The sequence below is a fragment of the Paramacrobiotus metropolitanus genome, unplaced genomic scaffold (genome assembly GCF_019649055.1).
Source record: "Paramacrobiotus metropolitanus isolate TYO unplaced genomic scaffold, Prichtersi_v1.0 Parri_scaffold0000230, whole genome shotgun sequence".
Lineage (NCBI taxonomy): Eukaryota > Metazoa > Tardigrada > Eutardigrada > Parachela > Macrobiotidae > Paramacrobiotus > Paramacrobiotus metropolitanus.
The window spans coordinates 1-24,592 of NW_026570450.1; the positions used below are offsets into that span (position 1 = coordinate 1).

At 44.0% G+C, this 24,592-nt stretch overlaps 7 protein-coding genes and 1 non-coding gene across 9 annotated transcripts; 4 read left to right on the forward strand and 4 right to left on the reverse strand.

The window, feature by feature from the left end:
• Window positions 1–1,445: 1,445 nt before the first annotated feature.
• On the reverse strand, window positions 1,446–3,995 carry LOC129601348 (uncharacterized). Its single transcript, XM_055500145.1, has 2 exons — window positions 3,697–3,995; window positions 1,446–2,991 (listed from the first exon to the last, which is right to left on the reverse strand). Exons 1-2 carry the CDS (start codon window positions 3,749–3,751, stop codon window positions 2,129–2,131), a joined length of 918 nt encoding a protein of 305 aa, XP_055356120.1. The 5' UTR covers window positions 3,752–3,995; the 3' UTR covers window positions 1,446–2,128.
• Window positions 3,996–5,092: 1,097 nt separating this feature from the next.
• On the forward strand, window positions 5,093–8,590 carry LOC129601353 (uncharacterized). The gene is made up of 3 exons (XM_055500149.1): window positions 5,093–5,645; window positions 6,063–6,293; window positions 7,120–8,590. Exons 1-3 carry the CDS (start codon window positions 5,399–5,401, stop codon window positions 8,397–8,399), a joined length of 1,758 nt encoding a protein of 585 aa, XP_055356124.1. The 5' UTR covers window positions 5,093–5,398; the 3' UTR covers window positions 8,400–8,590.
• A 1,270-nt stretch (window positions 8,591–9,860) lies between these two features.
• LOC129601354 (uncharacterized) lies at window positions 9,861–11,526 on the forward strand. 2 transcript variants are annotated; one of them, XM_055500152.1, is made up of 4 exons: window positions 9,861–10,068; window positions 10,158–10,362; window positions 10,553–11,030; window positions 11,107–11,526. In XM_055500152.1, exons 1-4 carry the CDS (start codon window positions 9,914–9,916, stop codon window positions 11,277–11,279), a joined length of 1,011 nt encoding a protein of 336 aa, XP_055356127.1. In that variant the 5' UTR covers window positions 9,861–9,913; the 3' UTR covers window positions 11,280–11,526. The 2 variants fall into 2 exon arrangements, with proteins under 2 accessions (XP_055356127.1, XP_055356125.1); XM_055500150.1 differs by having other exon boundaries at window positions 10,553–11,526.
• Window positions 11,527–11,845: 319 nt separating this feature from the next.
• Window positions 11,846–13,521, reverse strand: LOC129601355 (uncharacterized). The gene is made up of 4 exons (XM_055500153.1): window positions 13,328–13,521; window positions 13,212–13,256; window positions 12,671–12,905; window positions 11,846–12,245 (listed from the first exon to the last, which is right to left on the reverse strand). Exons 1-4 carry the CDS (start codon window positions 13,519–13,521, stop codon window positions 11,922–11,924), a joined length of 798 nt encoding a protein of 265 aa, XP_055356128.1. The 3' UTR covers window positions 11,846–11,921.
• On the reverse strand, window positions 12,303–12,376 carry Trnai-aau (transfer RNA isoleucine (anticodon AAU)). The gene has a single exon. It is a non-coding gene; the product is annotated as a tRNA-Ile (tRNA).
• A 549-nt stretch (window positions 13,522–14,070) lies between the features above and the next one.
• Window positions 14,071–17,654, reverse strand: LOC129601349 (uncharacterized). Its single transcript, XM_055500146.1, has 3 exons — window positions 17,109–17,654; window positions 16,032–16,957; window positions 14,071–15,622 (listed from the first exon to the last, which is right to left on the reverse strand). Exons 1-3 carry the CDS (start codon window positions 17,591–17,593, stop codon window positions 14,595–14,597), a joined length of 2,439 nt encoding a protein of 812 aa, XP_055356121.1. The 5' UTR covers window positions 17,594–17,654; the 3' UTR covers window positions 14,071–14,594.
• Window positions 17,655–18,802: 1,148 nt separating this feature from the next.
• LOC129601345 (uncharacterized) lies at window positions 18,803–21,355 on the forward strand. The gene is made up of 2 exons (XM_055500142.1): window positions 18,803–19,963; window positions 20,651–21,355. The coding sequence occupies exons 1-2, from the start codon at window positions 19,258–19,260 to the stop codon at window positions 21,148–21,150; spliced, it is 1,206 nt and encodes a 401-aa protein (XP_055356117.1). The 5' UTR covers window positions 18,803–19,257; the 3' UTR covers window positions 21,151–21,355.
• Window positions 21,356–22,682: 1,327 nt separating this feature from the next.
• LOC129601356 (uncharacterized) lies at window positions 22,683–24,218 on the forward strand. The gene is made up of 2 exons (XM_055500154.1): window positions 22,683–23,591; window positions 23,719–24,218. The coding sequence occupies exons 1-2, from the start codon at window positions 22,925–22,927 to the stop codon at window positions 24,216–24,218; spliced, it is 1,167 nt and encodes a 388-aa protein (XP_055356129.1). The 5' UTR covers window positions 22,683–22,924.
• Window positions 24,219–24,592: the final 374 nt, after the last annotated feature.

Consider the following 24,592-nt stretch of genomic DNA (forward strand, 5'->3'; position numbering starts at 1 on the left):
ACATGATCCAGAGCGACCGATTTAGTGCGGCGCGTCAAATTTAATTGTCAGACAGCGCAAGATTGTGTTTCTTGTCTTTAGTATAGTACCGAGTCACCGACTACAGTTATAATGTGTTTTAGTTTCCTCTTGCTCTCTTTATATCTGTACAAACCGAAATAATTTACTCTTTTCACTGTAATTTTGAACGATTTTGGTAAACACATGCTCTTTAAACGTCGAAACGCACATTTGCAAACTTTCGCGTTCAGTACAAATTATACCTAATCAGCAATGCTGTACATCATATAAAAGTATGGCGTGGAACTTCTTAGCTGGACCGGCTGGCGTGTACTGTGTAGTCTGTACTACCTAGTTAAAACGTAGCTTTCAAATATAGATATTCGCTTGATATGCGGTTGGAAATAGCAGGATAAATGCAGTTTGCGCAAAAGATACTGCGGCCCTGAATATCGTGGGACACGCTAATTAAAAGATAATTGCATTGAAAAGTGCAGATGGCATCAGACCGCTGCAAGACGAAACAACCAATGATGGACTGGCGTGCCGTGCAGTGCAGATTCGGAAGATGCCGGTTATGTTATACATTCCTGCCCAGGCCGCGAGTATCCTTCGTGTTTTCGCTTGTACCTCGGGTTTTGGACTATTGTGGATTTACTACGCACCTTTTATGATGATTAAATTGTACCTATCATGAAATGTATCCGTGTTTTGCATGTGCATGCACTATTTGTACTACCAAAGCTATTCCTTATCAAAATACTGATATAGTCATATCTACGAATATTAATTTTATATTCTGCAGATATAAGGGGTAGCAAACTAAACGTGTTCCACGGTTTCCGGCCTGCTGCCGTCACCCGGCTGGAGTTTTACGTTGTGGCTGAACAGCGCTTATGTACCGCGCCAGATTTAACCATATGTGTGCCGTAACGTCACACTCCAGGCGGGTGACGGCAGCAGTACTGAGGTCGTGGAACACATAGTTTAACTATATATGATATATGTACATGAGATCATAGAAACGCTCTTTCGACTTTATATCCTAATTTGGAAGCAATAATCCCTGGTTGTAACCGTTAAAATTATGAATCGATATTGTATTCACATTACACATTAAAATTGTAGCACACTAATGTTAAGGGAATTTGGCTTGTACCGTAAATTTTTCCAGTAAAATGATAATATTATGAGCCGGTAATAGTAAGTACATATATCTCATATGCTAAATCATTAAATTTAAACGAAAAATACAAGCTCTATCTGTACACAAATAATTCCCTTCATTTAGCACGCGCGCGAATCAGATAGCGAACGGTCAAAAACGGGGGCAAGTTATTGTGAGCCTGACCTCCTCCCACCGACAGACTGGTGACATCTTTCTGGCCACTGTATTGGCTGTCATCGCCGACTGAGGGCCAGTTGTGTATTACGTCCTCATAATATTGCGCTTCTTGAGACCACGCCGGAATGGTGTGACTGTGCACCGGCATTTCGTCCGCTGTCAAGACATGACTCTTCTCACCGCCGGCCACTCCAGTCAGCTGTACTAATGGATCACTCGAATTGATACCGATGGGAAATTTCCCTTGCAAATCCGGTGTGATGGTTCGCTGCAATACAGCCGCCAGAAGCGGGTATTCCCCGTTACTGAACTCCGCGCCGTTACACTCCAACCAGCAGTCAGGGACGTTGTAATCGCGATGATACGCTACTATTGTGCCCACAGGTACTAACGTCGAAACGGTGTAGGCTATCTGAGATAAATGTTCAGACGTCTGGTTCAAGCTGCGCTTCATCCGGTGGAGGTCGTCACCCAGCTGGTCTCGGTTAACGTTGTCAATATCTTTGTTTATAGCCGACGAAAGGTCAGCATGCATGGTTTGGACTGCTCCACACCGTGATCGAACCGAGGTTCTCGTTCCCGCGGATGGCGCTCATGTTGATACAGTGCAGTGTCATCGGTTTAATGACAAACTTATCGCCGTTCCAGTGCACGCTGCCGCCAGCTTCCTTCAGCTGATTGCGCACGGCACTCCAGTCCATCATTGGTTGTTCGCCTTGCAGCGGTCTGATGCCATCTATCGCAGTGAAATTACTGCCGATCTGGAAAAAGGCTTTCATCCACTTATTTCCGTTGCCCATTAGCTCGTTTAGGCTCTTGATCTTCTCGTCTGGACGGATCGCGCCGATAGGCCAGTACATTCTTCCACTGTTCCTCCGTGAAATCTGTGGTCGTAATTACACTCGGTTTAACGATTCGTTGGAAGCGGTTGACAGCGGTGAACAGCTGACTTTCGCCGACGAATTCATCATCCGGAATCGCTCCTTCAAGGAGATGGTCCAAGGTTTCTCTCAACAGCCGGCGCAAATCCGTTTGCTGCATACACATGGTCGGCGTTTCGGGAACGAAGCTGAAAATTTCCGACGCCTCAAACGCTGTGGTATTAAGAGCCACTTCCCGCTTCATGCGACCGGGCTTCGTTAGCGCAAACGACACTTCGAGACCAAAGAGCAGCTGATCCTGAGGATTCTCCACTGCAGTTTTAATATCACTACACTCTTTTTCCGCCGAGCAGATGATACGTCCGAGGACAGTGGTCGGCTGATGCGGAATGGGGATCCATTGGTTCATGACCTTTACCGGCAGTGTACTGTCGATTAACTCCATGCGCATACTGTGGAATGGAATGGTGCGGAGATTCAGGGAGTTGGACAGCAGATCCATTTGTTTTAATTCTGTCTGGATATAATCTCGGTAACTTGCCTCCCAAAGTTGTAGCGCAAAGACTAAGTAGTTCTGATGGTTATTATAGACGACATAGGTAGAGTTGGGGACAAATGTACATGCTGGGGCGTAATAGTACGTCACGTTGGGCGAGCCGTTACTTTCTTTGTAAATTCTTGCTTGGAAATTTCTGTACGGAATGCTTAGGTAAGCGGAGGAAAGGGCCACATTAGCGGAAGACGAATCGGATTCCAGTGATAATACTATCTCGAAAGAATAAAACAAATCAATTCCTGCATATATCCGGTAATCAGTGCACACTTTTTTTTGTAGCGGTACAGGTTGATGCAACGAATACGTAGGATGACTTACTTATCGGCAGTTTGACAGATAATATTTTAATAGTCAACTCGGATGCTCTAAAATTGTGGTCTAATGATTATAATAATTTCAAGAATGTACATAATTCTGAGTGATTCAAATTCCAAATTATAAGCATACGGTATGTGAAAAGTATCGTGTATTTCTTTAATATAATTTTTTCCAAGATTTTATGAAGAACAATTCAGTAAGCAGGTTCAGAAATGAAGTGAATTTCATTAATTTCTATCATCGCTTGCAGATTTTGCTGATCAGATATAAATAAATAGTAGTAACAATTCAACTGTAAACGGCCAGCTGTGACTAGTAATAATGTTTACATTAATTATCGTATTTAATCGCTTGTCACGTTTAAAGTCATTAGAACGTAGCAAAATACTTTCAGTGCACAGGACGGTATTTCTATATTCCAGGCAGACAATTAATTTAAAGGAAGACGACAGAATTATAATTACAAACGTCGTGAAACGACACGGTAACTCCACAATCACTTTTTATCGACTTTTAGTATAAGGCCTTCTCAGACAGCTTAAATTAGGTCGATGTCAGTGTTTTATGTAGGGGCTCGGTTCTTTTACCAAACGTACCATTTTGTGGCAATATCATCCAACACATTAAACCTCCCAGTACAAATCCCAGCATTTTAAAAGATAGGATTATTGAAAAGCAAAACTGCGAAGTTGACACTCATGAGCTTCTTCCCGGGTCTGGACGGTCCGAACAGACTGACAATATTTAAGTATCACCGTATGATCCTTACCAGATCGCCATAAACCATAAAGGATGACCTGTTCGAAAAATGATGTTGCGATATTATTTTATTGTAAGGCAACGAGACACAAAACCGACAGCTGCTATTCACGCGAAGCCAGCTGGCACACGTTAGTTAGCGTTATCTTTTGTTGACTACCGGTCATTACTTGCCAGTAGTACACTAGTAAGTATGTACGAGTATGTGTACATATGCAGTATTTCTCTGTAATTCAATATTATTACTGTAAGAAACAGCCAAATCACGTTCCAAATCGCAACGCGTTGATTAGATTGAGATCGCTGGGAATTTCACATCAAGATTCCAACTTAAGTACATACATCAGATCACGTACGCACTTCAGTTACCTACGTAAGTATTAAGTTACTGGCTCTTCCGCGCGCATCTTCGTCTAACTGTATCTGTGTCATTCGTGCCTTCACGATCCGTTTCGGTGTGGCTCTTGGGCCCTTGGCATAATATTATTTTTATTAAAACATTATGTAGATATTACCAAAATTAGCTCAGGCATCTAATTCAAAGTGACAGCTAATCTTAACCGTTTGTCTACAACCTCGTGCAGGAGCTAGTCCTGATTGTTGTAGACGTTAAGCTGATTAAACAATAAACAAACAAACATATAGACCACTATAAAAGCAAACGCTGTGTCGAATGTGAATCACGTCCGGTATTGACAGAGCACGATACCGATAACGCAAACCTGTTGGATGCAAACGCTTAACCGACGGTTATTACCACAAAGAACTGTTCATTAATTCAAAGCCGTGCTCCGATTAGGATAATGCCACCATCATAAAAATTACAGAACAGGGCAATTTTCAAGAAATTTTCATAAGGCAATTTTTTCATAAGAAATTTTCATAAGGCAATTTAGGCTTGAGAGAATTCATCGTACCCTACTCATTATATCTGTAGTACGTAGATATAAAACGATGCGCACGGGCGCGGATGCAGGGTCATAGGTTACCTGCGCTCTGCAGCGGCACTGTGCAAATCGCTGTGAATAACGTTTGTTTAAGGAAGTCGTATCACCGCGCTTAAAGGGCAAAGTGTTCTTCTCACAAGTTTATTGTCCTACTTATGATTCCACAATCGCCGGTTCGTGAAAATATCGTGACAAAATGTTGCTGGTTCTCCAATCAACAGCAAACACGATGAGCAAAAGGCAAAAACTACACAAAATTGTCAGATCGGATACAGTGCACTTTGGAGGAAAACACAGCTGCACGTGATACACGACAAAACATCCAGTGTACGGACTATACCGGCATTTTACGGATGCCATCCGGTTGCGCAAAATACAGCCGCGGTACAAACCGGAAATGGTCACTTCGGACGCGCAAACGGGAAATGAGGCTTACGGATTATCAACTTCCATAACTGTCCTATTAATCTAAAAATAAGTTTGTTCGGTGATCATATTATAAAAAGCGACCTCGGCGGAGAACTGCAAATTTTCAGTTCATTTTGATTTTTTTGGCGGTTCCGATCGAGTCACTAGCTTTCTTCAATACAAAATGTCTCCTTTTTCAGTATGTTTGTTTGCGATAATGGTTGGGCATGCGTTGTGCACATCCTTTCCCAAATGTACCTTCCTCTTTGAAGGCGGCACGTGTGACTGTTCCGGTCGACCGCAGAACATGATGGACTGGAATCTCCTGCTAAAGAACACTTTTCCCAACACTACCATGATTAATTTTGACAGCACCGGACTGACGCATCTGCCGGATTCCAAGGGCATCGCACTGGCATTTCCAAAATTAGGTACAGAATTCTCATGAATATGTTGAACTATATTGAATATATGTTTTCATAAATATTATCAAGAACATTTTTACATAATTACGTAAGTTGAAATATCTGTTTTAGAATTATCTATTCAAGTACAGATAACACGATATTTAGTACACAGAAATATGTAGTATATTGTTTAATGCTTAACTAAGCGAATGTTGGTGCACATGTTTCGTATTGCGTCGTGAAATTAAGGTAAAACACCTCGCGAAATACATCGTAGTAGCACATCGTGAAATTAATTACTTAATTTAATACAGACTAATATTGTAATTTTATTAGCGGCGGATGATTTGCTTGTTATCCTTTCATCTAAAAAGCATTAGAATTTAGCATGAATCGAAGCATTAGCATTCAAACATTAGCATGAATGTTGTTGTTGTATAGAAACGATCATTGTGGATTACAAAATGGATTGCTTATACTTGCGCTTATGGATCAAGGAATTCCAGTGTAATCCCAAGCGGACCATCAGCATCGTATCGCAGTACTGCTCCGACCTGACCACCAATCCCATCTGCCCGGCGCCGGCAGCAGCCGTCCCAGACCCCAGTCCGAAAGATATCCTACCCACTACCACTGATAACGGCAAGTGCAAGAAGCCACCGTGTAAAGAAGGTAATCATTCTGTCACGAAAGGGCATATTTATACTATTACTGATTTCATGGACCTTCGTGAACAGAAGTAAGTCAATTGTGCATACAAATTACTGTGCATACCAAATTATTGTGCAAACATAATTTGGTAATTAGAAGCGCACGAGTCAGCCGAAATACTGTAGTTATGCTCGTAGTATCAATTCAAATTCAGTGCACCGTACGCACATTTTACACGAAGTTGCAATGGGAATGCCGTTTCGTACTTAATGTTAAAATCTGTTATAAATCTACATAGTAAGTCATTATTGCATTATAAATGAAAGTTTTTCTTTTCGTGCTGATTGATACTTTTTCAAATGTGTTGCATGAAGCTTAAAGTAGACCCCAGTAAACCAGGAAGCACATATCTCGCAAAAAAACTTTTATACTGATGCTTTTTTCTTCGTATCTTCAAAAATACTAATGCATTTGTCTCGTACGTTACAGTATTACAAGTATTTCCAGTCTCTTATACACAAAACTAAGGATCTATGTTGGAACTTGGAATTATAGGATTATATAAATTCGTGTTCTTGACTACAGAGTACTGTAACCTGTAGTTTTCGTTTCTAGAGTGAAATGCGTAAGCAAAGCCGCCCAGATCTCCAGTTTTGTAGTATTATTTTCCGACTTCTTAATATTTTGCTGTCATGACGCAAAACTGACTCTTATAATCATGAGAAAAGTATGGTCGTTGATTCATGGGCCTTGACTTTCGGCCAACTACCCGCTTGTACAGAGTACGTACCAAAACATATGACATCACCATTTCAACATCTAATCAATTCTGTGCTGTGTTTTGCAGATAAGCCACACACCATTGACCTTTCCAAGTCGCTTCTCACGGTGCCCGTGCGTAACTTCCAGACCCGCATCTTCAAGGATACCGCTGACGATAAGAGCGATCAGTACTATCACACCACTGCTTGCACCCTCTACCCAAACTCCTCCCAGATCTTGCTCAACAACGACACCCACGAGCACTTTGTCCTCATCGTCCTGCGCTTATGGGACACCGATTACCTACAAACCGTGCAACGGCTGCTGTCCGAAAAACTCCAGCAGAACATCACCAACATCCAGCTTATTCCGTTTCACAGTCTACGGGTGTTCTTTGTGGACAATCCCTACTCGTTCCAAGTGATGGACCAATGGGTGACGATCATCGATAAACCAGCGGAAATTTTAATTCAGCTGATATGTAATAGTGTCAGTCATTGTCAGTATATAAAGTCCTTCGTCTACGCACATCCGGTATATTTCGCATCGACCCTGGGTGTGACCTTTTCCTTAAGTAAACCCTCCCGGACGAAAACGACGGTGAGCGTCCTACGGGAACACCTCTGGACGTCGCGTCTGTACGAAACCGTAGTGCAGCGTCACGGCCACGCCTCCAAAGTGTGCATGCAGGAACAGGACATCCGGCAGATCCTCCACGAAGCCCTCCAGAACGCTCTGGACGCCACGCTCCCCGACGACGAATTCGTCAGTGAAGACCAGATGTTCGCGTTGGTCGGAGACCTCTTCCGCAGCCTCCGCCCCAAAGTAACCAACACCCGGAATTTCAACGAGGAAGCCTGGAAGGGCGTCTTCTGGAAGGACGAGCACAACCGGCCGGATGAGAAATTCCAGTCTATGCTCAGCGCGCTGGGACCGCAGAGTAAACTGGGACAGGCGCTGAAGAACATGTTCCGCCACGGAACCGATTTCACCGGACTGGATACACTGAAAATCACCACGGATACACAGTCACAGATGGACCTGAACTCGGTGGTCTTCCAGATGAAGGAGACGCCCAGTGGGCTGCTGAACTGGAATGGCCATGCGTTCGTGACGAAGCCGGTGACGCTGTACTGTCTGAATCTGACGGTGTGGCAGAATCAGACGGTGGTGGGGAACGTGACGGTGGTCAGTCGGCCTAAGTACGGGGATCTGTCGGGCACGGTGAATGTGCTGCCCATGGTGTATAAGCCGGAGGAGGGTAAGCATGATGCGTATAAGGTGAAGAAAGAGAAAGACCACGATGCCGGTCAGTCGGGTAGTAATCCGGTGCCGTCGTTGGCACCCTGGAGTCGGTATTCATGAGTGTCCATAGACTGTTTTAATTTTGCGTAGTTAATGTATGTTCCTGTGCATTTTGGCTGACCGAAAGTTGTTAGTCATAAGGTTTTCAGTGTGAATAATTTCAACCTTGATCTTTGCGCTTGCACTTTTTGGGTCTGTAAATCTTTTTTTACTGTTGTATTTTGCATTAAAAATGTGATGTGTTTAGTTGAAAAATGTTCCATTATTATGCATTATATCTTGCAGTGTAAACTAGCTTGGTTAAATGATGCAATACAATAAAAAACGTCACAATTTACAAAAAATGAAAGAAAGTTGATTTATAAGGAAAGCGACCGCGAGAAAATATGAAAGCAAAGATATAAGAAACAGAATAAATTAGTACAAAACACCATCAAGATACTCGTATCCCAGAGTGTCATAGCTAAGTTTAACTTATGTGTTGTCGCCTGAAACTTCATTTAAGTTTCCTCACGATGGTCATAAAAGAGCGGCAAAAGACTGACAATTATACAAGAAGAGAAGCGGAAAAGCGGAATAGCTGGCATGCTTTAAATTAAAGTACTACTCGTAGGCTTTTATACTATATAGTATATATAGTCATGTGTATTACTAAACGGAAAAACATCAGAAATCAAACTCCAGGTTCTTAAAAGTTATGATAATTATGTTGTTCTAAAAAAATTACGCCAAATACATTACGATGGGATGTAAAGTATACGAATGAGTAAACTGCTATTACTGTAAATCTGGCCTTTCTGTAAGAAATACTATAATACTGTGCGAATACCGGGATCTTTCTTTACGAGTAGTTGTGGGAAATCAAGTATTCTCGTTCCACAACTACCGTAAACTTACAACCCGCTACTGCGTAGAGTAACGCGCAATGACTATTATATTGTTTATTTACGAACTGCATCGATTTATGCGCTAATACTTCTGCAGTACCATCCACACAGTCATACATACCTTACATCCACTAACAAACAAGTCTCGATACGGACCGTCAGGTTGCGATTGTACAAACTGGACAGATGAGCGATATGTATTGACACTAAACGACTGCCAGCCACACTGACACACAGCCACTGCGTTACCCATTTCCCACAGCTGACAAGTTGCGCGACGGATGACCGTCGATGAGGTTAATTGATACAGCCTTTAGTCACATATCTGACAGCTACCTGGGTACCTGGGCGGACAGCTGTATGCTTGTCTTGGTCCACACCGGTTAGCATCGCGGAATATTTAGCTCCCTAATTAACCCTCTCTCCAACACCAATTAATACTGGGACCGTGTGAAGACAGAGAGAGCTGCGAGACTGTCATGTCATGTCAATGCACGGATGAACATAATTTAAACAAGCTGGCCAAGTGATTCCGCGTTGACCACCCGCCCACCCATCGCTATCTGTCGCATCGATATAGGGAAAATTAATAAAGATTCCTAGAGTGATTTATTGCGCCGGTTGTACGGTTTAGTTGGCCCAGATCGCGTCGATCATGAACGTGAATTAAAGTGGTACTTGGAAATCATGCAGTGTAATGCGGCCGTGATAGTGTTATTGTACACGCTGTTGGTCACTAACCAGGTGACCTTTGGGTATACTGCTGGAGAACATGCCGGGAAGTATGCCAGACGGGGCCATCTAATGCTGGATGATCTGGAACGGAAGAAAATCTACGAGCGGTGCGAATTCATTCTCGTATCTCGACTTTAATGTACTGTACAAGTACAGCGGCGGCGATATGTATGTATTCGTGTTGCTGTTTTTATAGGAGTCCATCGCACAGCACTTATGAATTCCTAACGCAGTATTACAGTTTCATTTGTCATCAGAAAAGTCCAGGATATTACGGTGATCCCCATTATGATTGCCGGATATTCCACGTTTGTCAACCCGATGGAAGGAGAGATACGTTCTTTTGTCCGGCATGGACACGCTTTAACAACAACGTACAGATCTGCGATTGGCAGCATAACGTAAGATTTGCTGGAATTTTTATCCTTGAATTATTTTTTGTAGAAACTCAAAGGATTTAATTAATTTTAAAATTCTGTAAACTGGTACAATTTCCCACGTAAATTGCTGATGTGAATCATAATTATGATGTGGCTGAAGATGCAATTTACGCCCAATTATTTTTGCAATGGAAAAAGCAATTTTTTGAAGGTTGATGATTACTGCACTTCACGGTACGCCCAATCGCACAGCGACAACAACCGACTTCCGGCCAACAGTTATCTCCTACAACAACCCACCGTCCACACCAGAGTGGAAGCTCTCCCGGAATCACCGCCGCCGACAGAAGAACACGACCGCTACCGCAACAAATACGAACAGCAAGAATACTACAAATCCGTGTACGACCAGCAGGAACCCAAACTGAAATTCCTCATGGACGAACGCCCGGCGGTCTACTACCCCAAACGCACCCTACTCTACCTTCCGCAACCGCACTTTAGCCACCCGGACCCGGTCGCCGACCTTCCAGTGCCGCTGCAGGAAGACAACGCGGCGAAAGAAGCCCCACCCCCGCCGCCGCCCGAACCCGTGGAGGTCCTGTCGGTGGTGCAGATGGTGGTCCCGGAGGAGACGTCGACGCTGACCCCGGAGGATCCGGCGCGGCCGCGATTCCCGAGCGAGCACAGTACGAGAGTGGTGGTGCACGTGATCCCTCGCATGTTATTCCGGTCCCACCCACAACCGACTACGCGGTTTTGCAGAGTCCTCCCGGGTCCGGAGGAGAGGTTGGTGGCGGCGGAGGAGGAGCCGGAAACGGAGTCGGCAGCGGCGGACACGCTGGCCCCGAAGGCCAAAGTCCTGCTCATGTCGCATCCCCAGAGGGAAGTGCTCATCCGGCAGAAGTGGATCATGCCGGTCTGAATGCGGCCTTTGATCTGGGCCCGGTTATTGAGTTGTGGATACCCACGCCATTTAAGAAAATTATTTAAACTAAACGTGCGGTGCAGTAGCGGGATAAAGATTGAACGAACGTTTTTGTGAATGGCGGTTGTAAGTCTGATTGTAAATAAATTTTGTGTATATAATTCTTGCAGTTAGTGTGGCGGATGTTTGTAATAATTTTATGTACACTACAGACGCGCTTGTTTATTAATGTATTTTTTTTATAAAAGCTCTACTTCGGCAGACTGAAATCGTTGACCGATTGCACACTTTACAGAATAGAAATTTCAAAAATACGGTAATAAATATGGAAATCTTGCAGTACTGTCTTTTACAGAACATGAATCATAATAAAATAATTTATTAATCTACTGACACACCGCATCACCAACATTCCGCGATCCTTCTTTTTTAATTTTTAATAGAGTCGTTAACTAAGAATACAGGGCGAATTTATTAAGAACAAAAAGCGTTTCGGTACATCGAAGCGCGTATTCGGATAATCGGATTATACTAGTGCGGTAGTGCCATGTATGATACATGTATATACAAGATGATAATATATTATACAAGTAGTTACACACGACTGACACGAGTATCCATAAAAATACAAATAATTTATGCACACGTACGACTAAGGCGACACACCAAACCTTCTCACTTTTTTATACCCTAAATACGCCGGGTATGCAATTTCGAAATACGGCAGCGCCTGCCGGGTGGTCGGTGCCTGTTTCAGCCGGGTTTGCTGGCGGAAGTAGAACGGGACCCTGTCGATCCGGTTCCGCATCCGTGCCTCCGCGAACATGTGGTACGATTGGCGGGAAAATCTATTGATATCCGCTCCTTCGTGGAAGCGGATGTCCAGTTGGATGGTGTCATTCAGTGGTTTGACAAAATGTGCCTCCCCGCGGCGGTATACCATCGATTTCTTGACGGCGTTGCACTGATCGTCAACCTGCAATATTGGCCAGCTGATGTTTACACATTAACCACGTAATCAGTGCAAAAAAAGTGGCTCCAGGGGGGATCGAACCCACGACATCCGCGTTATTAGCACGGCGCTCTAACCGACTGAGCTATGGAGCCTGGTGATGGCAGTGCAGAAATTAAGTCCTACTAGCAGAATTTGGGCTGATATGCCCGCACATGCTATATACATGTAATTAAGTATATCACAGCCGATAACAGATAATGTACAGCATTTTACCCTATTATACTGCAGGAGCTTTTATCGGTACTTATTGCTGTTATCATGATATTTTTATAATTCCTAGTTTTGATTCACAGTTTATTCATTAGCAGCCAATAAGCTTACACAGTCATCATTACTTATATAAATACGAGTCATATACTGTAGGTGTGCTCATGTAACATACTTACATTATACGGCCAGTCGCAGACGCCAACCCGATCATTAAATTTGAGACCTTGTGGGCATGGCAAAGTGTCATATCGTACGATATCTCCGTCCGACTGGCAAACATGGTATATAACGCACTCATAATGCGGATTTCCGTAGCTTCCGGCTTTCATTCTGGCACAGAAATCCGCTACGGTGGTGATAGTCTGGATTGACGGTCGGTAATAGCCGCGGTGCCGTTTCTTCACTAACTGCCTATATAATCACCCAAAAAATGTATAATATTTTTTTCTATTTAAGGGAATTCTTTACCTTAATAATGTAGTTCTAATAGTTTTACAATTCTAGATATTATTCGTAGTATTATTAAATTATTTTGTAATTTATGTCGCTAGTTTATGTTTTTTTACTACACATTTAGATTTTTTAAATAACTGATTTAATTAAAATATTCTTAATTTATGCTGTTAATATAGTTCAATCATCCAGATTTGCTATGAAAACGCTACCAAAATTGTCTCAGATATCGCAGGATCAAAATGTATGATTTTTATACACTACCAGTAATTCAGCTCGGTGGCCGCGCTGTCGTATGCCGTAGTATCCCTAGAATAAAAACGAAATTCGTCATGATATTCATAAGACCACAATGAAAATAAATTCTGCAAACTGCATACCACAGCGATACGTTTTGAGATATGGCCGGATCGGTTACAGAAGAATCGTTCTGAGGCACGACGACTTCCGCTGCCGCAGTAATATTATTCCCTATGAGTACCGTCTTTCCAATATCCCAGTACCAAGAATGCACCGTCGATAAATTAGCGCCGGATATAATCAAGAGAAAAACACACGCAATTAAGTTGCACATGATTCCTGAAAGTCATGATGTGTACAGCTAGCCAGTTCGGTGTATTATGAAATGTCCCAAGTGGCGACAGTGCAGTGTGGTGTGCCGTGCTATGTTATGTTATATTGGCTGCATTGGTGAGTGCCGAGTCGCCGACAGCTGACCGGAACTGTTCCCAGAGTGAGACGCTTATACCGGCATTTAGTGCAGCTTGGTGTGCGCTTGCCCTTGGCCTGCATTCAGTAGCGGCGTCAGCGTAGCGGTGCGTTACAATGCGGGACAGTTTACTTTGGGGGATGTCACAGCTACCGACGGTGCTGCCGACTAGTGTGCAGTAACGCCGATTGAGTTTCAATTGGAAAACGTGGAAATAGTGCGTGGTTTATATTTCAACTTTATATTGCTATTTTTTCGTAGCCCGTATATACATATAATTGAGTAGTCTTGCTTGTTCTTGTTAACGGTTACTGAACGTAAGAATACTCTTGACATAAAAAGCATCAACCAAAATCTCCGGTGCAATGCGTATTTATTGCACTTAACAAAAGTTTATAAAATTATTCTCGCAGTGCTGCAACATGAAGATTATCAGATGAAACTGATAAAACGGAAAAAGAGCAAAAAAACTGATCTTCGTATATAAAGCTTTAACAATAAAATGAAGTTAACAACCAGATGTGAAGGCCGATAGCTCCGCCTTCATGATTGGCCATTCGCTGTTGTGTTTCGCTGTTTCTGGGGATTTCCACCCTGCACATTTCTGTGGTGTTTTGACGGATCTACAGCACAGCTGCGCTGGCTGTAGGATCCGATCTCATTAGTCTAGTGTTGCTGCGCCACGGTGCGCGAGTTAGATTTCGGCATTAAAGCCTCAATCCGGGTTCGCCGCTGTTTCGCCGTCGAAGGTACGTGGGCGCCCATAAGGCCCCACGTAACACAGATCTATTAGAAGCGAGATCAGCAGCTCTCTGTGCTAGTTTTTGTGAACAGGCAATGAAAACTGATTTATGGTACTGCAAGTACTGATTCTGGATAAAGCGGTTGTCAACTACAGATGACTTGGCAGTAATGATCTTAACCGTTAAAGAGGGCAGTCAAAACTTCAGCAGATTTCGTACGCGACTGCCGGATCTGAACTGCAGTATACGCACAAACCACGGTGTATACACCCGTGAGCTGTTGGCACTTTCCTCCTCCAGCGGGCATACACGCCGCTTGGGCGCCTCACAAATCTCGTGCGGATACCCGGTGTCGATTTCCTGTGGAACCACACTGAAGAACTCCAGGACTTTGGGCTCAATTCCATCCCCGGTTAAACTCGCCGGAAGAACCGCGGCAATTAACGCCGCATTGCGGCGTTGATATTTTGGATGCGAGTGCTTCATCCGCCGCTGCAGCATCTCCGTCAAATCCCACACCGGGTACAGGAACAAGCAGCACGTGGATTTCGCGCACGAAATATGCTGGCGCCGTAATTTCTTTGCCAACCGCCAACATTCGTTCTGCATGGTCCGGTCTATTATGTTGCGGGAGTACGCATGGGATTTGAAGATCAGCTGGCACGGCATCCGCGCGTTGAGGAAGCCGGATTCGTAGTACAGGGTCATCAGGAAGCGGTACATGTCCATGGGCAGGCAGAATCGGAACGTCTCCACGCATCGGATGTTCGATAACTCGATTATGTCGGTGTTACTGATGCAGGTTACTTCGATGTCGGCTAGTACTATAGTATCGGAGCTCAGCGAGTACCTGCTATGCGATTCTACCAGCAATTCGTGTCGCAAGGCCCGCAAGCACTCAAAATGACCTCTGCACAGCAGGAAATCATCGTCGGCACTGGTCTCGATTTTTGCCAGCATTGTCAGAAGTTTTTGGACTTTGTAATACGGTTGCTCATCGAGAAGAGGCACTGTATCTACGCTCTGTGATCGGCGGAATTCGTCGACTACTGGGAAACATGGAACGAAAGAAGGAACATCGAAGTCATCGCATGTCTCGGGTTGAAACGGCTTGATGAACGTTATCCGACGTTGACCCTTGCCTTGTTCTACGGGATGTTTATGGCAGTAGGTCCACTCGCATAACCAGCAAGGTCGATATTCGCAGTATCGCTCCCGAAAAACTAGAAACCGTTTAATTGGCCAGTTAACGCTAAGTAAGTAACGCATATTTTGGCTGTTAAGCATCTAATGGCGAAACCAGCTTTTCAAATAAAAGGGAGACTAAAAGCGTTTGCCTAAAAAGCTGTAGAAAAATTAGGCTTGACTCGCAAGCTAAGTACAAGGAAAAAACAGCTTTATGCAAGCAGTCAAATGTATTCGCCTATCTTTGTTTTGATAAAAACAATGATCTGATCACTGCAAATTACAAATAACTGCGCGTGTAAATTCCAAAAAGCAGTTAGAACGCGTTAAAAGCGTTAATCGTTAAGCAGTCTTACAAGCAATAAAATAAGTACAGGCCATTTGTTGCTGTGGATTAATCAGCCAACAGTTTAATGGATCTAACTAAGATGACGTATACGTTATTACCGTTACACGAGGAGCACTTTCTGAAATGATCCCACTTATCCATACGCATCCAACAGAATTCCATGATATAGAGTAATAGAGGCAGTGAAACCAGCGCCACAATGTTGAGTCCCACCATAAAGCTAAACTGCGACGTTCCGAGCTGCGGCGCCACGGTGGTGTCATTTGACACTCTGGCCATACGTATGGCACTAGTTTCGTAGTTCCACTCCATTTTCACAACCACCACGTAAACGATGAAATTGCACGTCTGCAGGACGAATGCTAACAAGATGCCCAGCTTGGTCAGCGTGGTGGCAATCGGGATGACCAGGAAGTTGCCCACCATGTAGAACCATTTCGACACAAAAGCCATACAGTTGGCGATGATGTACGGTTCATTGCCTTCATCAAAGACCCGTTTATGTGTCTTAATCAACACGATCGCGATGACGAGCATCTCGAAGGCGGTGACGCCTAGTTGCGCCGGCCAGTTGTACAGCCATAGCGTCACGACCAAATTGTACCGGCAAACAATGTAAATAAAGTTCCTCACTGCGCCGCTATAAATATAAATATTCGGCTTGAGAAGTCCCACTAATTCGTTCCATTCAATGTAGTCCTTCTCGGAAAAAATGCAATTGTTAAAGGCACATATTCCCGGGAGATGGTTGGCCGACGGGAAATATTTCGAAATGGAGAGGAAGGAGAGAAACAGAACGCCCCATTTCCATAAAGGCGGCGGTTTCCCGGTTGATACCCAGATTGACACACCCAGCAGCAGCTGAATAATCAGTTGCGGTGCTGACTCAAACTTGATCTCATCGAGCTGCGCTTTCTGCAGAAATAGCAGCTGAAACTTGGGATCCTTTTTGTAGCCGTAGTTGTTTAAGAATTCTTGTGGGTCGTTGACTTGATGACGCCACGTAATCCAGAATGACAAACACCTGCAAAATGTCGTTGACCTTTTCATTCTTCTTTTCTATTGCAAAACTTACAAGCTACAAATTGCTGTGACCTTTATGAATGTATATATTAGAAACTAAAACATATTCGTGACATTTTGGCACTTCGTTTTCCCTGCAACGTAAAACTCACCGGCATAGGACACTAAAAGGATACACCTCCCGAATCCAATGCGCAAAAGTCGGATTGAGCCATTTTAATCCCGGCAAATCAATACTGGCGTTGATGACGTCACTCTGGGATAAAACCAGCGTTGTGTCATCGCTGCGAATCAATTGATCGGTCGTGTGTGACCAGTTCATCCGCACATTGGGAGCCTGTTTCAGACCACCCTGGAAGAATGATCGCACCAGCGACGCCATCACCGGCAGACCCAGCACGCTGGAGATGATGACCCGCCATTTGAAGCGGATCTCATACGGATTCACCGTCCACATGTTATATATGTCCCAGCAATCCGACAGCATATCCAACAGCATCAGAATGACGCCAAAGATCCCAAAGGAAAAGATCACTGTGACGATCTTGGTGCCCATGGGATTCTGGAGGCCGAATAGCCAGTGCGGAATTTTGCGGAGAACAGCGCATAGTAGCCGGTTGGATATGTGTTTTGGCATTGCATCGGCGGTGTCCCATTCGTGATGGTGACCTTTTACTATCGCCGCAAGTTGGTCTCGCCCATCAACATCATCCTACGAAATGTGTCGCTTGCGTTTTTTTTAGTTAGAAGCGCTTGCTGTCGGACTATCGATGCTCGGGTTTTCCACGTGTCAGCAGATTGCCCCGGGCAATCTGCCTGACATCTCGCTCATTTGTTTATATCGTGCGTTTCTTTCGAAGAGTGATAGTATTGTTGCCACTTTGCGCATCGTGTTTATCCAGCTGTACCGGGCGTTTGGTGAAGTGCCATGGAGGCTGTTGATCGCTTCATCTGGACCTTGACTTTGAGGGAGTGGGGAACACGGTACTACATGAAACGGCCTTCTTGGACGATTATGTGCTACGTTTAAGCATCCCTGGCGCTTATTGCTTGCCAGGTTTCTTGACGTCAGATCTGACTTATCAGAACCGAACTGTGTCTCGCGATGTTGTACGACGCAGTCCTCAGAATAAATGCACCTGCCAAATCGCAAAGGCCCTACATAGATACTAGTTTGCCGCATTTCCGGGATCGGAAGCGAAAGCAGTAAATATTGGACAAATGGCACCGGTTGTAGATACAAGCGCTGCGAGTAGGATGTTTAGGAACATTATCTTACACCACTTAATAGGGATACGCTTTAAATTTGTGAGAAAATCAATTATTTTAATACGAGTATACCGAGTATCAATATTCAACGTGCCGCCACATTCTACCACTCTGTTCTATTGTTATTTATGGAAAAACTTAAAATCGGATCAGAAGCCTTTCGTATTTGCGCAATTATGTATCTGATATATGTATAGCAAAGCAGTGCGTAAATTTCGTTAAACGTTTCTTGCTGTTGTAGTAACTGGGTCTGGAACCGATTATGCACTTTATATAGCTAATAAAGTTATCGCTGCTAAACATAACGAGATTTTCGAAAAAATCGGCGATTACTGTACAAATTTCCTCAGCCGGCGCACGTCATTCCTTTGGTGATTTCACATATCGACCAAGTGGGCATTCATTTGTACTCATTTTTCTGGCTACTGTACGCAAGTGATACCAGAGTTCGCTCTACTTTATGAGTCATAAGACTGTGCGTGCGATTTTAGTAAGATTGTTTTCAGTGGCAACCGTTAACCCTCAAGCCGGTTTTCAAGGCAATGCAGTAGACAGTAGTGCGCGACGGTAAAACCGAGTGTACGTCTGTACGGTATCTATAAATGTTGCTGCAATCAGTCGCTGCCTTTTAATACCGAGTGATGTATTGATTTTTCCGCAGACAGCCTGTGCAAGCGTGGTATGGGTTCAAACGCTGCACTTCCGGTCGCAAACTAACGTAAGCAGCAGCGTTTTGGAGAGCTCATAAACACGAAGATAACTGTATACCACTTATACTGATCTACAGTTTTACATGCTGATTTAATTATTTAAGCGTCCTAACCAATCTCATCAACAACACCTTCTGATCCGCTTATCGTTATAAAATGCCGACAAAAGCCCAGTAAAATACATTCGCGTGAAACCCCTACTGCATCCTGCGCAACTTTATTTTAATCCTCCGCTTGATCGTGCAAAATACTTCTAGTGTGCTTGGGCGGATTTCGAACTAGCGCTACGAAAAAGAGAATCCGGATTTGCAGAATATTAATTATGCCGCAACAAGAAATTCGCATTGAAATGGGACCAGGCGGCAGCCAAACGTACACCGTTACCAGCGGCACCGGGAATGCGGATTTCCAAAACTTTGCCAACCAGTTCTTCACCTCCGCCAACCAGTTCTTCGCCTCATCCGGTTCCGGAACTAACCAGACGTTCAACTTTCCCCAGTTCAGCACCTCCAGCAACGTTCCTCCTTTTCCTGGTGCATCCAGCAGCCGCGCTGACGAACCTCCATCCTATAAAGATGTCGTGGATGACGAGAAGGACCAGGTGCGGGATCCGCTGCTAAACAATAAACGGGCACCCAGTCCCGGACCCACGCCCACCCGCACTCAGCCAACCGGTCCCGTGGATGTGACCCATCTCCTGGTCGACCCGGAATCGTCTTTGGAGGATGAGGAGTGCACCGCGGATGATTTCGCCATGACGTGTGTACGGATCGGGGTGATTGTAGCGATATTGGGCGGGATAGCACTTGTTCAGTGGGAGGAGTCCTACCAGGCTAGTGTGCGGGCCATGCACAATCCGGATTGGCGGGCCAAAAAGCAGTTTCATCTGCGGTCGGGGTTCGGGTGGACGCTAATCGCCCTGGCGTTGGCGTTTTACTTTGCCGACGCCTGGGTCAATGATGTCGCTGAAATGTTCAAGAAGTTGTCGGACGTCAATTTGGAACAGCATTTGGAAAATGTTAAGCGAGGTGAGCCGCAAAACTGCTCGTGTCGATTTAATAGCTAAAATATAAACGTTTAAGTTTAACGGGAACTAATAAAAACTTTTTACAATTTTTTTAATGTTTTATTATTATTGTAATTATGCTGTAATAGATATTGTAGATAGATACTTTAATTTACTTTTTTATTAATCGTGTGCTGCTCCATAGCGCATCAAATTTGTTTCTGCACCGCACCAGGGTTCCACCCATTTTTTGAAATTTTAAAACATTTCCTAAAATATTCGAAATTCATTTTGAGATTTTAAAAAAATGGTGGATACAGCTGGCGTGGTGAAAACGATCTTTATGCTAAAGATCGTTTCTGTGCAAAATTAAACTGGAAGAAGATCGCTTTATAATAAAACTTCGGGTACACGTCCATGCGTCTAAGCTTTAGGAATTTTGTTTCCTCGATAACTCTTTAAACGGATGTTGCGCTCACAAACGGTTTCACGCCAGTGTACCGATATAATATAAATAATATATATAATACAAATCGTTTGGCAGTACTAGTAAAATGTCATAAAAAATGCAAAAGAGTGTCCGGAATCGCGCGAAAGCGGAAGACGAGCTGCCATTCTACAATGTATATTCGTACGAGTAAACAAATTTGGTACCATGTGAGCACAGGCACATGCACTTCCCTCAAGTTTGTCATATTTGTTATTTTAGGCAAACCAAAGTTAACGTGGTACATGAAATGTTTCCACCGTGACACCAGCACCACGGTGGTAACGAACGCCGATGGAACCATGCGCACCGAAGACCGCAACGACCAAATCACCACGTGGACGGGACTAGAATCCTTCCGGTTCTCTCAGTGGGCGGACGTCACTCCTGATCAAACAAAAAACTTTGGTTCCATTAACAAAATCACCTTTCACAGCAAGTACGTTCTAGCCAATGCGGCAACGCGACAAGCGTACGAAGCACAGAAGAAAGCGTTTATCGACGCCAACAAGCCTCGTGGTGCGGAGTACAGTATCGAGGAAATTTTTGAAATCGAGGGATTTGAGAAGGAAATGCTGGTGGAATCGGGAGGTTCCTGTAGAGCAAGTGCAGTTGTCTACTTTTTCTTTGTTCTCACCGGTCTGATGTATCTTTGGCGGTATGTCGTTAACAGCGGTGTACGTCGCGTAGCCTATACTCACGTCAAACAATTATCGATTTAAATTGTTGTGTATTTTAGATATTGTCCGAGATGTTTTAATGCATGTCTGGTCTTTTTAGAGCTTTTTTAAATGGTGTATTTTCTTGCCAGTTTGGAAGCATGGTGGCAGTCGCAATGCTTCGTTTAGTTATGTGGATTTTGGAGATACATAGATATATTTCTTAAATCTCTAAAGCCATTATTGGCATTGTATGTGCGCTTTGTGTTGAATTTGATATGAAAGATTTCTTAAATCAGTACCCAGTCCTCGTAAACGGAATTATGCCTTTGTAAACGGAATTGTCTTTTGCAATTAACAAAAGTCTGTCCGGTTAACGGGAGTCAAAAATCTGGTCGTTTAACACGAGCTGATACATGCATGTTATGATTCTTAGTTAAAACATTTAAAGAACCCAACACCATCGACGTTATCGTATTTTAAGCATATATACGTAATTACGTATACATTATAGTGATTACACCGTCAGGTTGTACAGATATTTTGATGATAACGCCATGTTAAAATGAAGTACAGAAATAAATCTTTGTTCTCTTGTAAAGATCTTTGTTTTATCTGTACTGCATTTGTACACTGCAGGATCAAAACTAGAATGGAGTTCACAAGGCAGTGCACAAGACTTAGTAAGCTGCGATTCAGTATGTATTACTATGTATGTACATGGTTCCTAGAATTTGAAATTTTACAAGTAATAAGGAAATGAAAATACTGCAGGCAGTACATTTTGTGGGTACTTGACAGGTCTATAGTGGTGCTACATTTGTACCTAATACAATGGATTCAGTATGCAGTGGGTACTTGCTGTACAATACAGAGGGGCTTGTACTTGAAATACCAATCTACGTAAAATGGTTAACCCCGTGACCAGTTATTGAACGCCGATATTCACAATTCCGCTAAAAAAATACAAGTAGTTCAAATACAGTAATCGCAAGAGTTCTACGCCTGATCACATGATGCACAGGTTTGTTCCCATTCTGGCAGTGCGACGGAGAAAAAGCAGCAACTGATCAATGAAACACTGTGAGGAAAAGGACTCTTAAATGAAATTTCGGGATTCCGTGCATACAGAGTACAGCAGTACACAAGGGATGACCTTTATTTACAGGTCAACATATACACTGCATCCGCTATACACTGCATCCTACAGTGTATAGCGCAGGTGACCGGTAAATAATAGCCATGTGTGTATCCTTTTCGATCTGCTCGGGGAGGCCGGATGGTCGATACCTACTTTTCTTTTCTCATGGGTCTATTAATTTTCATATGGCAGTAACATACGTGTAACAAACCGCGCGTGAAGCTACGTGAGCAGCTTAGCTATCGTCCTTCACGCTGGGCTGTATTGATTTTCCGGTTTAACCCAAGCCCGGTACACCACCACCACCGCACACTACTCTACTCTTGCGCTATCAGTCTCACCATAAACAGCGTTATGGAAAACGGAAAAATTAACTAACTGGATTACTTTATTCCGACCCAATACTATGTCGATTTAATTGTATCGTGACCAATTTTATCAAAGGATTGCGATTTGAATGTCCAAGGCGATTAGTTCCACATTCCACTGCATCAAATTTTACCCAGTCTCGTAATTAAGTGAGCCTAATCTTGTAAAAGTATTGCTTCCTGCTCAACTTAAGTTGCCGTGCCTTCATGCCAAACATCCGCTTCAGCCTTTCTGGTCGCGATCAAACGAATAGTAAGCGTGCGACGCACAGCTCCGTTGTTACTCCGCGGGAAGGCAGATAGAGCATCTCATACTTTATCTTTTACCATGCCAGAAATTCGGATCGAAAATGGACCTGACGGAAGTCACACCTACACGGTAACCGGGAATGCGGATTTTCAAAAGCAGTTTGTCAACCAGTATTTCGGTTCTGCCAACCAGTACGTTGTCTCCACCGAGTCGGGATCCACTAGCCAAACGTTCAATTTTCCCCAGTCTGGTGCATTCACCAGTCGCGCTGACGAACCACCTTCCTATAAAGATGTCCTGGATGATGAGAAAGAGCAACTCCGCGATCCGTTGTTGCACAACAATCGCGCTCCTTGCCCGGCTTCCCGCCCCACCCGCACCCAACCCTCCGCTCCAGTAAATGTGGCCCACCTGCTGGTCGACCCCGAACCGGATCCCGAAGATGAAGAGGGCGACAAATATGATTGTGCGATGGCATGTATGCGGATCGGGGTGGTTGTGTCGATCCTGGGTGGAGTGGCACTGATTAAGTGGGAAGAGTCCTACCAGGCTGATGTGTTGGCCTTGCCCGACCCGGATTGGCAGGCCAAGAAGCAGTTTCATCTGCGGTCGGGCTTCGGGTGGTTCCTGGTGGTACTTGCGCTGGTTTGCTACTTTGTTGACGCTTGGGTTAATGATGTCGCTGAAATGTTGAAAACTTTATCCGACACGAATTTGGAGGATCATTTGGAAAGCGTCCGGCGAGGTAGGCTTAAGCGAATTACAGTACCGACAACTATCTTTGTCACCAATAGGTTGTCTAAAATTCGTTTAAGCCTTTACTTCATACGCGCAGTGTAATTAAGGAACCACAACTATTCGCTTTATTATAGGCAGACCAAAGTTATCGTGGCATATGAAATGCTTCCATCGTGACCGCAGCACCGCGGTGATAACCAGCGCCGATGGATCTAAGCGCACTGAAGACCGCAACGACCAAATCACCACGTGGACGGGTTTGGAATCCTTCCGGTTCTCCCAGTGGGTGGATGTAACTCCTGATCAGACGAATGAATTCGGTTCCATTAACAAAATCACCTTTCACAGCAAGTACGTTTTAGCCAATACGGAAACGAGACAAGCGTACGAAGCGCAGAAGAAAGCGTTTATCGACGCCAACAAGCACCGTGATGCGGAGTACAGTATCGAGGAAATTTTTGAAATCGAAGGATACCAGAAGGAAATGCTGGTGAAATCTGGAGACTCGTGTACCGGGAGTGGTTGCGCTTATTTTCTGTTTGTGATTACCGGTCTGATGTATATTTGGCGGTTCGCTGTTAACGCCAGCATACGCCGCGTAGCATATACGCACATCAAACAGTTATCTGTTTAGATCACTGTGCATTTTGGGGGGTTGCCCAAGATGTCTCTCAAGTCTGATTTTAAGAGAATTTTCTAGACATATTAGTGTACCCCTTCTAATGGTGATGACGCCTCAATGGTGGTCACTGACACACTGGTCACGGTGCGAGTACCGAGTAGGTTAGTAATGAATAATGATGCTCGTAGGAATGAAACCTGCAGCATGTACAGATATGTAGTATCATCACTAGAGTAGTATGTGCATGTAGTAGGCAAAATGTAGGGTGTGCTGCGTACCGAACCGAAATAGGTTGGTAGTGCTCCTCGTAAAGAATGAAACCTACAACATGTACAGAAATGCAGTATGCACACGTTGTATGCAACCTATAGTATGTACTACGTAAC

Coding starts and splice junctions, on each gene's coding strand:
- LOC129601348 (XM_055500145.1), bottom strand. CDS start 3,751: ATGCTGGGATTTGTACTGGGAGGTTTAATGTGTTGGATGATATTGCCA. Junction 2,992..3,696: donor GATGATATTGCCACAAAATG/GTACGTTTGGTA, acceptor CTTTCGAGATAG/TATTATCACTGGAATCCGAT.
- LOC129601353 (XM_055500149.1), top strand. CDS start 5,399: ATGTCTCCTTTTTCAGTATGTTTGTTTGCGATAATGGTTGGGCATGCG. Junction 5,646..6,062: donor ACTGGCATTTCCAAAATTAG/GTACAGAATTCT, acceptor GTTGTTGTATAG/AAACGATCATTGTGGATTAC. Junction 6,294..7,119: donor GAAGCCACCGTGTAAAGAAG/GTAATCATTCTG, acceptor TGTGTTTTGCAG/ATAAGCCACACACCATTGAC.
- LOC129601354 (XM_055500150.1), top strand. CDS start 9,914: ATGCAGTGTAATGCGGCCGTGATAGTGTTATTGTACACGCTGTTGGTC. Junction 10,069..10,157: donor CGGAAGAAAATCTACGAGCG/GTGCGAATTCAT, acceptor CTGTTTTTATAG/GAGTCCATCGCACAGCACTT. Junction 10,363..10,552: donor TCTGCGATTGGCAGCATAAC/GTAAGATTTGCT, acceptor AATTTTTTGAAG/GTTGATGATTACTGCACTTC.
- LOC129601355 (XM_055500153.1), bottom strand. CDS start 13,521: ATGTGCAACTTAATTGCGTGTGTTTTTCTCTTGATTATATCCGGCGCT. Junction 13,257..13,327: donor TCTCAAAACGTATCGCTGTG/GTATGCAGTTTG, acceptor TTTTTATTCTAG/GGATACTACGGCATACGACA. Junction 12,906..13,211: donor GCCACCGAGCTGAATTACTG/GTAGTGTATAAA, acceptor GTGATTATATAG/GCAGTTAGTGAAGAAACGGC.
- LOC129601349 (XM_055500146.1), bottom strand. CDS start 17,593: ATGCCAAAACACATATCCAACCGGCTACTATGCGCTGTTCTCCGCAAA. Junction 16,958..17,108: donor CCTTTTAGTGTCCTATGCCG/GTGAGTTTTACG, acceptor GACATTTTGCAG/GTGTTTGTCATTCTGGATTA. Junction 15,623..16,031: donor AAAGTGCTCCTCGTGTAACG/GTAATAACGTAT, acceptor AACGGTTTCTAG/TTTTTCGGGAGCGATACTGC.
- LOC129601345 (XM_055500142.1), top strand. CDS start 19,258: ATGCCGCAACAAGAAATTCGCATTGAAATGGGACCAGGCGGCAGCCAA. Junction 19,964..20,650: donor TTTGGAAAATGTTAAGCGAG/GTGAGCCGCAAA, acceptor TTGTTATTTTAG/GCAAACCAAAGTTAACGTGG.
- LOC129601356 (XM_055500154.1), top strand. CDS start 22,925: ATGCCAGAAATTCGGATCGAAAATGGACCTGACGGAAGTCACACCTAC. Junction 23,592..23,718: donor TTTGGAAAGCGTCCGGCGAG/GTAGGCTTAAGC, acceptor GCTTTATTATAG/GCAGACCAAAGTTATCGTGG.